Source organism: Podarcis filfolensis (genome assembly GCF_964270895.1).
Source record: "Podarcis filfolensis genome assembly, chromosome: 14".
NCBI classification, from domain to species: domain Eukaryota; kingdom Metazoa; phylum Chordata; class Lepidosauria; order Squamata; family Lacertidae; genus Podarcis; species Podarcis filfolensis.
The window spans coordinates 20,192,385-20,209,225 of record NC_139616.1 but is presented as its reverse complement, the minus strand read 5'-3'; the positions used below and the strand labels follow the sequence as shown (position 1 = coordinate 20,209,225).

The window sequence follows — 16,841 nt, the reverse complement described above, 5'->3', positions numbered from 1 at the left end:
TCCACACCAAAGCCCTGTGAGGTAGGCTGGGTTCAGAGAGAATGGGGACCGCTTCAGATCACCTAGTAGGGGTGCGGAACAAATTGGATTTGGTTTGCGCTTTAATTAGAAACTGCTAATTCGCACTTCTGCTGGGCCCTGGCTTCTTGAACCAGCATTTGATCCCTTCCACAATGTCGCAGCATGTAAAAGCAGCCTAGCTAATCCATGCTTCCCAAAAATATGCAAACCAGATTGTTAGTAACCCGTCAGAATTCACACTTTGGATTTTGTGATGCAGTTCTCCAAACGATGTGCTTATAAAATGCATATATTAAGGGAAAGTGTGGATGAAAATACATAGGTTGGTGAAAACAGCATGCAAAAATGAATTGACTGGGGGGAATTGTTTGCAAAGAGCTGCCCATTCACACTATATATGCCAAACAACTGCAAAACAATGTCATTTGGGCAACCCTATCCAGATATGTAGAATGTCAAAGTGTATTTTAATCTGTTTGTAGTTTATTGCTGATTTTAATATATATATATTTGAACAGTTTTTATGATACTTTGTTTTTTTCTATTTGCAAACCACTTTTTACAACTAAGCGGTGTGTAAATTTTATGAAATAAATACATTTTGAGCACTATGGTACCTTTAAGTAATGCTTAGGGGACTCCTGTTTCCCTCACAGACTCATGTGTGTAGCCCCATGTGTCTCTGTTCATTCCAGTGGAGCAAAGAGCTCTTCATGGTGTGTGCCTCAAAGGAGACACAGAGCTCTGAAGGGGACAGGAAGTAATTTCATATATACCATAATCTTTCGTAGTCACATTACGCTGTCCTCTCTTTCACACAGCGCCCATTGGCCACCTCTGTGATAGGACGAATGAAAGAACCTACTTTTGCTACGTTCATGTACCTGCTGCCATGTGGGAAGCAGTTGTCCTTCTTCTCTTCCCAAGGGGAAGAGTGCACAGTCGTATTCTGGGATGGGAAAGAAGACGCAAGGTTTGTGTATTGTTGTTTTTATTTTTAGATCCTTCTTGTCATCTTTAGTTCAGCATAAACAAAGCCGTCGCTCAGCATCCCTTGAGCTGCATACAGAAGATGCTCACTTGTATTCATAGGGAAGGCTGGGTATTCTCACTTTGCAGATGGAAAACAGAGACCCTTGTAATGAGCGCATTACATTGGATAATGTAGTAACGGAGATCTTGTGGGATCCACCACAATGAGAAGGTTTCAGTGGTCCAGTTTAGAGTTCATTGTAGACCAAAGTAGTGTTTGGGGGCCATCAGAAAAAGGACTATTTACTTTGGCCACCATTTTGAATCCCTGAGCCCAGGGCGTTTGATGAACTAGGATTAGAAGAGTGTTTTGAATTTGAGATGTGAATCTTCTACTCCACTAGTGACACCATCTGATCCTTCCTGCGAAGGAGGAATCTCCTTTCCAGCCATAGATGAGAGCCTTGGGCCCATCTTACTAATTTATCTACATGTTATAAATAAATGCTGTGATAAAATGGAAGTTATGTCTTGGGTTTGACCAGATTTTTGATGCCCGGGCTTCTCCTTTTTGTTATAGGTAGGGTTGTTGCTGTTGTTTCATAACGCTGGTTTTGGGGGTGTTTTTCCAAAAAGCAGGACAATAACGGGAAAAAGCACATCTGGTTCAAATTTTTAATGTGTAACGTTTTGTGCTCAGGCTGGTTAAGACATCCAGCATTCAATGATCAATTTATGGATGCCTTGTGGCTTTTCCTTTCCAAATGCAAACAGTATCTTATTGTGAGTAGCAGCAAAATTAAAATTAACTCTCTGTTCCTCCTTGGAAATGCACCCCTGTGCCATTGTTTGGAACATTCTGATCCAATTGCCATGATGGCTTTCCCTTAAGCAAACAAATGCAATACTAAATGTGTGGACCCTTTGCATTTGTGAACCTTTGGTTACCTTAGGTTACCTTATTTGTAAATTCTTGGTCCGCATTGCAATGTACGTATATTCCTTACATAGTTTAATGAACTTTTCTTGTTTAAAATTGTTGATGCATTTTGCGGAAAACTGTAGAAATCTTTAAATAGATAAAATAAGGGACCCAGAATACAGAGGGAAGGAACGGGGAGGGAAACCAGGCAAGTTAGGCAAGCTAGGCAAGTTGCTGTTGTTTAAAGAATGTATCAGAACCTCTGGCCTCTTCAAACCGAACCAACCTCATCATCTTTCATTGTGCTAACTAGGCCTGGAGGATCCAGGTGTTTGGTAGCCAAATGGAATGAAAATGTATTTTGCTCATTGATCGTCCCTTTTCCTCCAAGGATCTGAAGGCAGTATTTATGATTCTCACCTTTTCCATTTTATCCTCACCAAAACTCTGTGAGATAGATTAGCCCTGGGAGACAGTGACTAGCTCAACCTCACCCAAGTGAATTTCATGGCTAGAAGGCTAATGATTTGTTTGAACCTGGGTTGTTATCCCTCCCTTGTCCTAGTCTTCCATTCTTGCTTCAACACCATGCTGGCTACATTTTTCTTCTCCCGAAAGAACTTTTCTTCCTTTCCCATCCTTCCAGCTTCCAGTTGGGAAGGTAGATAGCTATATCTTGACAACACCCACTGTGGGGAGCCCCCAAACACCGGGGCTGCTTCCAGGTGAGCCCTCTACCTGCTTTGTTGACACAAAGCTTGTGAAGAGGTTGTACAACCTCGGCTGTTTGTCGAACAATTGCTGTGATTAGTTTGTAGGGAAGTACACAGGCAATTTTTACCTACCCCACCCCAGTGTATTTTCCTATCACTTTCCTTACCACAAAAGGTCTGGTCTTTTTTTTTTAAAAAAAAAAAAGTGAGCTAGTTACACACGAGTGCCAAATCCACTTTAATCGCATAAGCTGAATTTGGTGGTAGGTGTCTGAATCCTGCCCTCATAATAGCAACAGTGTGGAAGTTACCCTGGGAGATAGAATTTGAGAACCATCCAAACACACAGCCATGATTTTTCTCCACTACAGTGGTACCTCCGGTTAAGTACTTAATTCGTTCTGGAGGTCCGTTCTTAACCTGAAACTGTTCTTAACCTGAAGCACCACTTTAGCTAATGGGGCCTCCTGCTGTCGCCGCGCCGCTGGAGCACAATTTCTGTTCTCATTCTGAAGCAAAGTTCTTTTTTTTTTAATGAAATATTTATTAAGATTTTTCAAATTCAATACAAAAAAATTAAAAAGAACAAAAGATACAGAAAAAATAAAATAAAAAGGAAAAATTTGAAATTTTTAGTTTCATATTTTCATTACCATATTTCCCAGACTTCCCCACATCTCCCCTTCTTGCATTCCAATTCAAGTTGTTTGTTCAACAAGTTCCTATCCCTGAAGCAAAGTTCTTAACCTGAAGCACTATTTCTGGGTTAGTAGAGTCTGTAACCTGAAGCATATGTAACCTGAAGCGTATGTAACCCGAGGTACCACTGTACTCATGGCTGTTTCTGGCTTTACTTCTGGCGCTGTTGTTAGAATGAGTTCTATTTTCCTCCTCCTTCCAGGAACTACACGGTAGTTAACGTAGAGAAAGGACTGGTCGAAGTTGCAAGGATGAGCTGCCCAGGAATGAAGCTGTGCTGCCAATTGAAAGTTCAGAGTTATCTATGGACAGCCACCGAGGTATTTGTTATTCAGCGAGGTATTTCGTATGTCACCTGTTTTTGAGCCAGAGTTTCTCTTCTGCTCACTTGCCGGCACTCCGTTGCTTCAGACATCAAACGCATTAAGCGGGTGCCTGCTGTGGTCTGTTAATTAGTAGGGTTGAAGGGCACAGCAGGGCATGGATGCTTCAGATGGGCAGCCTGGCATCTCAGGCGGCTCTTCTCCCCCAGACGGCATTATTAAAAAGGACCTAAATCCCAACAAACTAAACACATGATTTTTTTTAAAATGTTTGTAATAAAAAAATAGCTATTATAATCTAACAGGAATAGATTTGGTATATGAAATACTTTTGCATGAGTTAAAAACAGACAATATGTGCCCACCTATTTCAGAAGCAAGTTGAATTTTTAAAAAGTGTGTACAACATGTTTTCTTCTGTTTCTATATTGTCATATTCTATATATGCCTAATGGTTGAGAAAAGGTTTCCTTTATTTTGTTTGCATACAGGATCAAAAGATTTACGTGTACAGCTTACAAGGCATGTGTCCTCTTAAGGTTCCACAAAAGGGTGTGGACACTCCAGCAGTTGTCACTTGTTTCCTTGCAGTACCTGTCATAAGAAAGGTAAAGCAGAGTGGTTTTCAAAGGTGAAGCATTAAAAAACCCCACATTTTTAAAGGACTCTTTCTTCTTCTTTTTTTAAAAAAAGAATTATTCAGATTAGTAAAGCAAGCTGGAGGAGTTGTTAACAGCAGAAATACAACTATAGCTCCTGCTGCTGGCAGTTTTAGGAATAACAGTTCCCTGTATTTCAGTGCACATTCAGTGCTGTTAACTCTAATACATTTTGAATCAAGTCAGGAAAACTGCTGGATATGATGCTAGGCATTCTGGAATTAATGAAAATACATGCTGGTTATAGAGCTCTGAGTGGCTGTAATTCAGAAGGGAACTGAGGAGCTGCACAAAGATTCCTTCCACTGTGTTTCTAGACAAGATGGCCTACCTACCCTGGCTACAAATTTTTCATAACTTCCTCAGAACTTTTAACAACCTGAATCTAGCTTTCCATTACATGACCAGAGACTCTTGGACTCCCATGCCTGCAAAAATATGAGCATCTTCCTGCAGTGCCCCGACTTATTTTACATGTTTCCACCAATTAGCAATTAAATTAGCTGGAATCTGCTTACATTGGTAATCAATCAAAACTCTTAAAAGGTCTCTGGTGTTGCGAGATACATATTATTGGATCTTGGCTGATGAAAAATGTAGTTCTGTAGACAATTCTATATCCCATGGGTGGGGAACCTTCACCCTGCGGGCTAATACTGGCCTGCCAGAGGGTCCACTTGCCTGTGAGGCCATTTTCCCCAGACCTCACCATTTGTCAAGCAGCTGTCCTCACTCATGCCATCAGCTGATGGGTGGGAAGGTGGAGTTCAGTTCTGCCTTATCTGCACACACCTGTTCCCAGAAGAAAATAGGCACTTTCAGCTAAAGCAGCAGGAATTAACTCCCTTGCTCGTCAGCTGACATGGAGGAGGTTAAATCCTGCTCAGTTTGGCTTTGCAAACCTGTTCCTTGCTGGGAACAGGCACGCACAGCCGAATCAAACAGCCTTGTTTCTTTGCAGGCAAAGCACATCTTTCTTGCCTCCCCATCGCCTGATCTCTCCCTGCTGCCAATGTTGGCCTGCAGGACGGAGCCTAATAATTGAACAATGCAAACAGATGAGCAAATGGCATTTTAGAAAGGTAAATGCTGGGCAGGAGGAGAGGGAACTGTCCATCCCCCCCCCGGCAGTTACCTTTCTAAAATGCCCTTTGCTTATCTGTTTACATTGTTACACTGATTAAGGAAATATAATTGTTTCGCTGTAGGGTGGATAGATCAGCTAAAGTAATCAGAACCCTGCAGAGTTTTTGCTGCATCGCTAACAAAAGTGAATGGATTAACGGATACATTTTACAAATAGGAAACCTGGAATTTTTGCCTGCCCCTGGAAAATTTAATGCGTCTCGCAAGAGCTTCATGAATTCCCCTGCTTAAATACGATGGCGTTGTTGCTATATTTCTTATAACACTGTATCAAGGTTGGGAATCTAGAATTCTAATTTACTGCCCCCCCCAAAAAAGTCCTTTAAAAAAAGCAAACAACTCTCCTGCCTTTTTAGAATGCCTACCTTGTCCTGGCTGGTTTATCAGACGGACTGATAGCTGTTTTCCAAGCACCGAACGGTATCCCCGAAGACGGCTGCTGCTACCTCTGCTCCCACACGGCCAACCGCTCCACCTTCAAGATTAGCGACGACGACCCCCGCCAGAACCCTTACCCCGTGAAAGCGATGGAGACAGCAAACAACGGGGCCGAAGTTTGGTACAGCAATGGCCCTGGGATCCTCATCATAGACTGTGCAAGTATGGAGATCGCCAGGAGGCTGGAGCCTTACGAACCGCCGTCCACAGTTGTGTCCATTGTGTGTAGCTCAGAGTGCAATGGAGAGGAAGTGGCCTGGTGCCTGGACGATGCAACCAACCTCCTGGTTATGTATTACACGGCCACTTACCAGCTATGCGCAAGGTACTTCTGCGGGGACTGCAGCCCCTTGAGGGACATGTTCACCATTCAGCAGCCCTCGGCCTTGATCCCCGCCGAGCTGGCTACAGACAGGAGCCCAGAGCCCGGGAGCAATGCTTCTGCTGATGTGGGGATCCTCCGCAGCCAAGAGCTTGGCATCCAGATATTAAACCACCAGGACTCCTTGACGGACTATTGCTCTGTGTCCTCTGTCTCCTCCTCGTCGGTCAACCGCTTGATGAGGTCTGCCTCAAGCATGCCAAGCTCCCCTGCAAGCTATTCCAGCACTCCTTTCTCGACAGACTGTGAGGAGCCCGACAAGACGCAGGAGCCTAAGACTCCCTGCGAGGGGCCTGACAGTGATTTGGAACCAGCCAGCACTCACGCTAGCTGCCTCCAGGCTGTGAGGATCCTACCTGTGAAAGACCTCCTCTGGATTCCCAGGTAAATTGCATTGGCAGCCTCTCTCTCTTGCAAAGATTTGAATGCCTTCACGTTTGAGGTTCAGGATCCCACGCTGACATCCTGACTTGTCTTCCCAGTTCTTCCTGTTTCTCATTTTTCCAGTCAGAAATTCAGTTCTCCACATTTTGCCACCGTTTGTATTTTAAAAAAATAAATCAATTTTTTTGGAAAGTTCACCTGGCGCCTTCATTATACACCAGGCATAGGCAAACTCGGCCCTCCAGATGTTTTGGGACTACAGCTTCCATCATCCCTAGCTAACAGGACCAGTGGCCAGGGATGATGGGAACTGCAGTCTCAAAACATCTGGAGGGCCGAATTTGCCTATGCCTGTTATACACCTTTAGGCGCCAGGCAAAATGTTCCTTTTTAACCAGGCCTTTGGTTGATCCGATTTGCGTCCTATGCCCTTTTAAAATACGCTTTTTGTGGGGGGGGGTATTGGGTTGCTGTTTTTATTCTTATTAGGTATTTTGTGGTTTTATATCTTGGATTTTATTCTGTGAACCACCCTGAGACACCCGGGTATAGGGTGGTATATAAATTCAATAAATAGTAATAATAAATCACATGAAAATTCAACAGTTAGGATGAATTTATCCTAAATAACATAGTTTATATGCAGTTTTGAAGAATGTACACATTTTTGCAAGCAGTTTTCCATAATATACTTCATCTCCATCTCTCTCTCTCTCTCTCTCTCTCTCTCTCTGTGTGTGTGTGTGTGTGTGTGTGTGTGTGTAGTTTCCACCAGTATATCCGGTAAAATCTGCACCCTCCAAAGGGTTCAAGGTGGCGTATATGGTTTCTTCCCCACAACAGCCTTGTGAGAGTAGGCTAGGCTGAGAGACAATGGCTGTCCCAAGGCTACCCAGTGAGCTTCGTGGCCAAGTGGGGATTTGAACCCGGTTCTCCCAGGCCATAGTGTGGCACTCTAACCACTACACCACGTTGGCCTTTTATGCACAATTCCCCCCAGTATGTGCATTTTTGTAAACAATTCTTTGGCTGGGAAGCCACATAGCAAAAATTGAGTAAGTGAAAAGGATAGATGTGTTTCAGTTCCCATATTGTTTCGGGAAAATGACATCTAATAGATTCAGCTTCAGGTGAAACCCAAGTTGAATTTCTCCCTGCTTTCTAATAGCCTCCCACACTTTTGAACTACATCCTCCTTGCACTTCCTAGCAGCTTGGCTTGAACAGCTCTTCAAGGCCACAGCTCATTCTGAGAGATTGGAGGCTGTATACGAACACCCTGGGTATGTTTTTGCTCCTCCGCAAAGCCTGACAGACTTCTATGATCTTCTAAGAATCCTGCCATTTTCAGGAGTTCAGGTTTTCTCCGTGGCCTTTTGGATGACTGCTGCTTTGGCCGCTCCAAGGCATCCACACACACCCGCAAGGAACTTTTCAAACGTCTGCACTTTTCCTGCCGTTGAATCGGCCCCCCTGCTGAGCTGCATGTAACGGAAATCCTCCTGCTTTCCCTTTCCAGGCGAGGCGGAGATATCATTGTGATCGGCTTGGAGAAGGAAGCCATCTCTCAGCGGGGGAGAGTCATAGCAGTTCTGAAGGCGGCAGAGCTGGCCCCTTATGGGTAAGGATGAATGGGAAAGGGGACAATTTTGGAAAGACCTGCCGCTCCTCACATGGCAGGCACAGAGAGCCCAGTTCAATTGCTGACATTTCCACTTGTTAACAGTATCTCTGGATCAAGGAGCAGTTCAGAAGAGGCATGTGCGCAGGCAGGCAGCTTCTCCTCATTTGCTCACGAGCAGGATCAGCTTTGCTCTCAGCCTGCTGCTAGATCCTGCAAACCTCTTTCACCGGCATGAAGGTGAAGGAAGTTCACTTCAGGGAGGCGAAGGGAAAGGTGGTAATGTGCTGTTCACAACAAGACAAAAACTAAAGCAAGCCTGGAGCAACTTGGGAGAAGGGATGTGTGTATACCAAGGCAAGATATAAATCTGTTAAATAAATAGGCTAGCGTTGCTTAAAAGCCTTACGTTTCTATATTTCTGCAAGGGTAGAATGGTGAAGATTGAAAGGCTTCTCTGTTCGAGAAGAGCATAATTCTTCAATAATTAAATTGAACAGGCTTGCATTATCTTCCTTCATTTTGCATAATTTATTCTGCCTTTTTTTTTAACACCCTCATATAAGTTATTCCAAATTAGCTAATTACGAAGAGAGGGGCAATGAGGAGGTACGCAAAACATGGAAGCACCATCCCTCCTACCTGGAAATGTTGTTTAGCTGCCGTTTTTGGCATGTAAAAATTGGAGCAGGATTTGCCCACACCCTAAAACAGATGTGGGGGACTTTTGTCCCTGCAGATGTTGCAGGACTTCAACTCCCATCAGCCCTAGCAAGTGTGGCTGATGGCCAGGAATCACTGGACTTAGTTTAGCAACATCTGGAGGTTCCTCAAACCTGCCCCAGAAGAGCTAAAAACTTGCTTTAACTTTTTAAAAAAATCTCCTTGCCATATACATAATAATAATAATAATAATAATAATTTATTATTTATACCCCACCCATCTGGCTGGGCCTCCCCAGCCACTCTGGGCGGCTTCCATAAAAACAAAAAATACAGTAAAATATCACACGTTAAAAACTTCCCTGAACAGGGCTGCCTTAAGATGTCTTCTGAATGTCAGGTAGTTGTTATCGCTTTGACATCTGCTGGAAGGGCGTTCCACAGGGCGGGCACCACTACCGAGAAGGCCCTCTGCCTGGTTCCCTGTAGCTTTGCTTCTTGCAATGAGGGAACCGCCAGAAGGCCCTCGGCGCTGGACCTCAGCGTCCGGGCAGAATGATGGGGGTGGTGACGCTCCTTCAGGTATACTGGACCGAGGCCGTTTAGGGCTTTAAAGGTCAGCACCAACACTTTGTGCTCGGAAACGTACTGGGAGCCAATGTAGGTCTTTCAAGACCGGTGTTATATGGTCTCGGCGGCTGCCCCCAGTCACCAGTCTAGCTGCCGCATTCTGGATTAGTTGTAGTTTCCGAGTCACCTTCAAAGGTAGCCCCACGTAGAGTGCATTGCAGTAGTCCAAGCGGGAGATAACCAGAGCATGCACCACTCTGGCGAGACAGTCCGCAGGCAGATAGGGTCTCAGCCTACGTACCAGATGGAGCTGGTAAACAGCTGCCCTGGACACAGATTTGACCTGTGCCTCCATGGACAGCTGTGAGTCCAAAATGACTCCCAGGCTGCGCACCTGGTCCTTCAGGGGCACAGTTACCCCATTCAGGACCAGGGAATCCTCCACACCTGCCCGCCTCCTGTCCCCCAAAAACAGTACTTCTGTCTTGTCAGGATTCAACCTCAATCTGTTAGCCGCCATCCATCCTCCAACCGCTTCCAGACACTCACACAGGACCTTCACCGCCCTCACTGGTTCTGATTTAAAAGAGAGGTAGAGCTGGGTATCATCCGCATACTGTGCGCATATACACTGTGCAAAAGGAAATTTCTGTCTTCTATTTTTTTTCTTTTAAAAAGAAACCTCTTTTTTTCTGGGTTCCCCAGGACACTGGTGGATGCTGCTGTGCTGACCAAGGACACGGTTGTGTGCTGCTTCAAGAATGAGGTGACAGAGTGGTGTTTGGCCGCCTGGAAGAGCTGGGGTGCCAAAGACTTTGACATTTTCTACTGGTCCTATGAAGAGCTGGGAAGGCTGGAGACTTGCATGCGAAAGAGGAGGTAGCAGTTGTGGCACAGAGGCAGAGACTGGATGCCCGGCGAACGACGCAAAAACTGACACACAGTTTCAGTTCCCAGCAATCTCCGTATGAGGATCTCCAAGGACACTAGATGTTTCCTGTTCAATTTTGCTGCTAAAGGACATTCTAGGTGGCTACTGGCCGTGATGGTGATACTGTGTCTCCACAGTCAGAGGCAGTACGTCTCTGAATACCAGTTGCTGGACACCTCAGGAGGGGAGAGTGCTGTTGCTCTCATGCTTGGGGGCTTCTCATAAGCATCTGGTTGGCCACTGTGGAAACAGGATGCTGCACTAGATGGGCCATTGGCCTGATCCAGCAGGGTTCTTTTTATGCACTTAGGTGGTTCCCCACCCCACATTGCACGTTGTCTATAATGCATTTGGATTTTCAGCTAGCTAAGCAATAGTCAATGGGAAGACCACTCCCGCCCTTAATCTATTCACGCACGCACGTGGATACGGGCAGCAGCACTTCTTCAAGGTCAAAGTAGTGCTGTTGGTTTTGCAATGCAGTGCTGACCCCGTAGTTAGCAAGCTTTGTCTTCCGAAACACAGAGGGTGACCCCCAAAGTCACACATCAGCTTTCTGATTCCATAGCAATAATAAGGCACGGAATCGCTGCCAAGAGAACACTGCTGTAGATGGAGGTAAAGGTAAAGGTACCCCTGCCCGTACAGGCCAGTCTTGCCAGACTCTAGGGTTGTGCGCTCATCTCACTCTATAGGCCGGGAGCCAGCGCTGTCCGCAGACACTTCCGGGTCATGTGGCCAGCGTGACAAGCTGCATATGGCGAGCCAGCGCAGCACACGGAACGCCGTTTACCTTCCCGCTGGTAAGCGGTCCCCATTTATCTACTTGCACGCGGGGGTGCTTTCGAACTGCTAGGCTGGCAGGCGCTGGGACCGAACAACGGGAGCGCACCCCGCCGCAGGGATTTGAACCGCCAACCATGCAATCGGCAAGTCCTAGGCGCTGAGGTTATACCCACAGCGCCACCCGCGTCCCATGTAGATGGAAGTAGCTTCTTCATAAAATTATCCAGAGGTTTTGGTCTGAGCAGCAGTACGGAGAGAGAGAGATGAATACAGAATCCCACTTTTGATACCATTTGCAAGCTTCAGGGTGGACATACTGCTTCATTTCTAATCCGTGCATGTTCTGTAACTGCCTTCTGTAATTTTTTGTGTCACCAATGTTCCTGGGGGTGGGTAGGGTTGAGGTGTCCAGCTTTTGTTGCAGAATAGCAAAAGAGTGCCTCAGTACATGGCAATAATGACCACCACAGAACAACAGATAAAGCAGAATGATGTGTGGACAGTCCAGTATAAACCCCACTGTTAATGCACTATTATTGTGTCAATGACATGTTGCAGAATATGCCCAACAAAAACCCAGCCTCCCCACCCCTCTGCAGGGGCCCTTAGTTACGTGGAATCAAGTTCAAATTAACCCCGTTTAGCTTTTGTAGCAAATTACCTCAAAACAAAAAAGAAGTGCACAACTCTTAGAGCTTATTGGACTTGCACACAAGCATATTGTTCTGTTGATTTCAGTAATACTTTTAAGTGCAGCTATTACTTGTCTAAGGGACTTAACCAAAGGACTAAACAGCTGCAGTTCTTTGTTGGTGCTGTGCCCCCAGCACTGCACAGGGTTTAAAAGCAGCACCAGGACCCTGCCTGCTGGTCAGGCTTCCCAGAGTAAAACAAAAAACAGTTCCAGGAGAACTTTGCCACTTGCTGGAGTGGGTGTGGGGCGCAGGGAAGGCACTATGGTGAGCCCAGCCTTTCTCCCTGCTTGCTTCACCCCCCCCCCCAATCCTCTTGATTTAGTGTGACAATCGTTCTTTGGATGGGGGTCCAATTTCATTATGGGAGGGGAGGATTTTCTGAAAATATTTTTTTATTTCAGCACTACCAAAATAGATTAAACATGAAAACACGTATACAGTTTTCTATTTCAAAAATAGACATTATCTCCCCAAAAGATAAGTTTTTTAACAGAGGGATGTGCAGGCTTTGGAGGGGGGGTGTTTTAAAGTGGGGAAATGCATTTCAGATCCAATTTTTGTGTTGCCTTCATTATAGAATCCCAGCTGCCCTTCCTGCAGCAGACTTTTGCTTGTTTGTTTTTACAGTTCAACACTCTACAGCTCTTCTTCTGTGCTTGAGGAAGAAGTCTCAGTTAACTCCTAACTCCAGTTTCTTCCAGCAGGAGTGGGGGGGGGGATGCATCCGGCAAGAAATCCAGAGCCACTGAGTGTAGAACCCTCTGTATAATAACGAGCTGTTTAATTGCACTACTGCAGCTTCAGTTGCCAATGTAAGTGCAGAATCATACAAACAAAGCTTCTGGTTGCTCTGAGGAGAATAGGGAGCAACAGCAATCAGTTACAATGCAGACAATTCCTAGTTAGGTCATCTTGCAAATCTGTGCCGCTTAAGGTGTCGTAAAAATTGGGCACAGTGGGTTGGCTGACTTTGAAAGCAATAAAGCAGAGGTAAGGAACTGGATCTGGGTCAGGTCATTACTTTCCCCATCCACCGCCTTTACCCACTTGTCAATCAACTGATGTCATAATGACACCAGGTGATTTTAATTTTTTTGCCTGCATGGTTTTGATGCAGAGCCCACAAAGTGCCTTTCAGAGCACATTGCAAGACCTGACAATCAGCTGGTATTTGGATCTTGCGGGGCACTTTGCAGCTGGACTAGGTGTTCCCCAAAACCGACATCTCAGAGCAGAGTCCCTCTCCCATACTGCTTGCCACTTATTCAACTCGCTCCATGTCCTGACATCAGTATGTCATTCTTTCTCCCATGCATTGGTTGCCCCTGATGCAGGGAAATGCACATTATAAGGACAGTAGGAGAAATTGGAATACATGTTGTGGAGGAGGTTGACGGGGTGTTCTTTGCTATATGTCACTTTTCCCTTAAATGTCCTTACACCCCCATCAACTGACAAGTTCTGTACAGAAAAAAGAGTTTACGGCTATTTTTATGTAAAACCCTGAAGAGAAGAGTTTATATGACATGCTGAGAAGGCCCCTGGGGACTTAGCTTTGGCAATTATAAAAATGAACTTTCTGTTGTTGCAAGCATATACAGAGGAATGTTTTTATAAGCCATAATAACAACAATAAAAATCAGCTTCCCCAAATGCCAGTGAGATGTGCTGAAAATATGAGCTGCCTGGAGCCTCTTCTTTTCCCTCCTCCTCCTGCTCCAAACGGGGGGCTTGGTTTCGACTTTAAATGCTCCAGAGCCTGTTGCTTTCCAGTGACCTTATTCCAAAGCGAAATGTGTTTCAAAATAGACAGACTGTCCCAAGGATTAAGCCATGCTGCTGTCACTCCCAATTGGCAGCTGATGGCTGCATCCGCTCTTAGGTGTTGTGACACCTTCCAAAGCAGCTCAAGAGTTTGCTGCAGCCGGCTGAAAATTTGAAATGAGCTTTAGCACCAAGCTGTTGGTTTGGAGCAGTGTGTGTCTTGCCACTTTTATTGAATTTCACACATTTATTTAAGTATGTGTCTGTGTGCCTCTGCATGCTTTTTAGTTGTTTAATTAGTAGATAAATGCACTAAACCTTCAGCTGCTTAACAGGGGTGGGGGGTGGGGTGGCAGCTTGGCTGTGGTGTATTACACTAACAGAGAAAGAAAGGGGAAGGGGAAATCTTCCTAAAAATAAGTAGCAGCTATTGTTAACAGCATGCATGCATTCTTTTACTCTTCCATTGGTACCTGAAAAAGCACCCCACTAAGGTATTTGGTGACAATACAATTTAAATTGTTTAAGTGAAAATGCAGCTAAACCAGGGGTCAGCAAACTTTTTCAGCAGGGTGCCTGTCCACTGCCCCTCAAACCTTGTGGAGGGCCGGACTATTTTTTTTTGGGGGGGGGGAATGAACGAATTCCTATGCTACACAAATAACCCAGAGATACAGTACATTTTAAATAAAAGGACACATTCTACTCATGTAAAAACATATTGATTCCCGGACCGTCCGTGGGCTGGATTTAGAAGGCGATTGGACCGGATCCGGCCCCCAGGTCTTAGTTGGCCTACCTATGAGCTAAATCATCAGCTAAATTATTTACTCACAGGGAAATAAGACCCCTTGAGCTCAGTGAGCAATTTAGAATTCCAGTGCTAAATATATCAGTCAACCCTTTAAAACAAAACCCCCGGTATACTTTAACACAAAGGTGATGGTGTTTTTTAAGCTGCCACCTCTCAGGGGAACTGAACACATTGCAGAGGAACCCTCTATATTGCGGAGTATCCTGGGTTATATGTTCCAGGGCACACACCTCATTCGCAATGGCCTCATTCACACAATAAACCAAGGTTTGTCTTAAACCATGGTTTAATTTTCAGTGGCTCTGCTACCATGCCCATATGACTTCTCACTCCCCTTGGCTTGCTTGTTGGGGAATGACCCTAGCTCAGGGGTACAGCATCTGCTTTGCATACATAAGGTCCCAGGTTCAAGCCCCACAAAGGGCTGGGAAAGATCCCTTCCAACTCTATGATTCTGTAAAAGATCCCCTGCCTGAAACCCTGGAGAGCCACTGCCGGGCAGAGGTAGAGACAGTGCTGAGCTTGATGGACCAGTGATCTGACTTGGCCTAGGCATCCTTCCTGTGATCCTAACCTGGACCGTAGTTAGCTGCTTCCTACAAACAAACCACATGAAGCAAGCCAGAAACAAACCAAGGTCTGTTCCTCATGTCATGTTCAGGCGGTATGACAAGCCATGGTTAGTCTGAGCAGCACATGTGCTGTGGGCAGGGGAGCCATGCTGCCAATTGAATCATGGCTTAAGCAAACCCTGCCAGTGGTTGGTGGCAAGGTGCATTGAGCTTAGCCAACAGAACAATGCTCCTCTGCAGCATTTTGACAGGGGGAGGGGGTTAATTCTTAATGTACTTTCCCCATGAAGAAACAACTTAATTGTACAGTCATACCTCGGGTTACAGATGCTTCAGGTTGTGTTTTTTCGGGTTACGGACTGCCGAAACCCAGAAGTACTGGAACAGGTTAATTCCGGGTTTCGGCGGTCGAGCATGTGCAGAAGCGCTAATCGCACTTTGTGCATGCACAGAAGTGCCGAATTGCAACCCACATGTGCGCAGACACGCAACTGCAAGTTGCAAACGCTGCAGGTTGCGAACGTGCATCCCACACGGATCACGTTTGCAATCCAAGCATCCACGCTACACATCAGCCCATCATTTGCAACAACACAGATTAAAAGTTGCTGTGTTGGAATAGACAGTGAACACAACTATGCCGTACCTTCGTGAGAGCCAGTGTGGTGTAGTGGTTAAGAGCGGTAGTCTCGTAATCTGGGGAACCGGGTTCGCGTCTCCGTTCCTCCACATGCAGCTGCTGGGTGACCTTGGGCCAGTCACACTTCTTTGAAGTCTCTCAGCCCCACTCACCTCACAGAGTGTTTGTTGTGGGGGAGGAAGGGAAAGGAGAATGTTAGCCGTTTTGAGACTCCTGAAGGGGAGTGAAAGGCGGGATATCAAATCCAAACTACTCCTGCTACTACTCCTACTACTCCTACTACTCCTACTCTTCTTCTTCTTCCTCTTCTTCTTCTTCTTCTTCTTCTTCTTCTTCTTCTTCGCTCTGAATTCTGGCCGATTATTGTGCTTGAATATTGGTGTTCAGACCTTGGTGTGGTCCCCCAGATCTAGCCTCAGGAAGGCGTGAAGATATCTCAAAGGAGTTGCACAGCAGGAAGAACATTCACGCTTCTCTGCAGCTCGCGCCTCTCCGGTTCTTCATGGTTTCTGTTCAGAAACCCACCTACGGGTTCTGCAGCTACAGGGGGGGGAATGCAAAGCTCAATTAGAGTTGTTTTCTGGGTGCCTCACTCTCTGTTCACATACAGCAATGGGCATGGTGCTCACCTTCCTCCACAGGTCAGCAATGGAGCAGAGCTATGAAGAAGGGTTGCAGGGTTTGGGCCTTCTTGGTTTAGAGCAGGCATATCCATCCAACTCCCAAGAGACTGATCTACTCCCAGTATAAAAAAAACTGGCAGTGATTTACCCATTGTCATTGGAGGGAGGAAGAGAGTGCGTGGGGTGGGTGGATTGAGCTTTTTTTAGGAGGGAAGTACCCAGAGTTGTTGAGCTTTTTAGGGGGAGGATTACACAGAGTTTTTTTGTTTTTTCCACATAACTTTTTGCACACAATAAGGATCCCGTGAACTACCAGGATCAGTTGGAGATCTACTGGTAGATCATGATCTACTGGTTGGACATCCCTGGTTTAGAGAAAAGAAGAGTTAGAGGTGACATAAGATGGAAAATTATGCATGGCATAGAGAAAGCAGACAGAGAAAAGGGTTTTCTCTGTTGTAACACTAGAGGAACATAGAATAGGAGAATATACCTGTGTTTAGT

At 45.5% G+C, this 16,841-nt stretch overlaps 1 protein-coding gene across 1 annotated transcript in view; it reads left to right on the top strand.

Moving 5' to 3' along the window:
• LRRK1 (leucine rich repeat kinase 1) overlaps positions 1-12,631 on the top strand; it is an 85,357-nt gene extending 72,726 nt beyond the window's left edge. The window contains exons 29-35 of the mRNA XM_083586102.1: positions 843-994; positions 3,530-3,647; positions 4,142-4,258; positions 5,812-6,659; positions 8,178-8,279; positions 10,218-11,067; positions 11,436-12,631. Coding sequence (XP_083442228.1) covers positions 843-994; positions 3,530-3,647; positions 4,142-4,258; positions 5,812-6,659; positions 8,178-8,279; positions 10,218-10,395 — 1,515 coding nt within the window. The 3' untranslated portion in view covers positions 10,396-11,067; positions 11,436-12,631. The remainder of the gene's footprint in view (positions 1-842; positions 995-3,529; positions 3,648-4,141; positions 4,259-5,811; positions 6,660-8,177; positions 8,280-10,217; positions 11,068-11,435) is intronic.
• Positions 12,632-16,841: the final 4,210 nt, after the last annotated feature.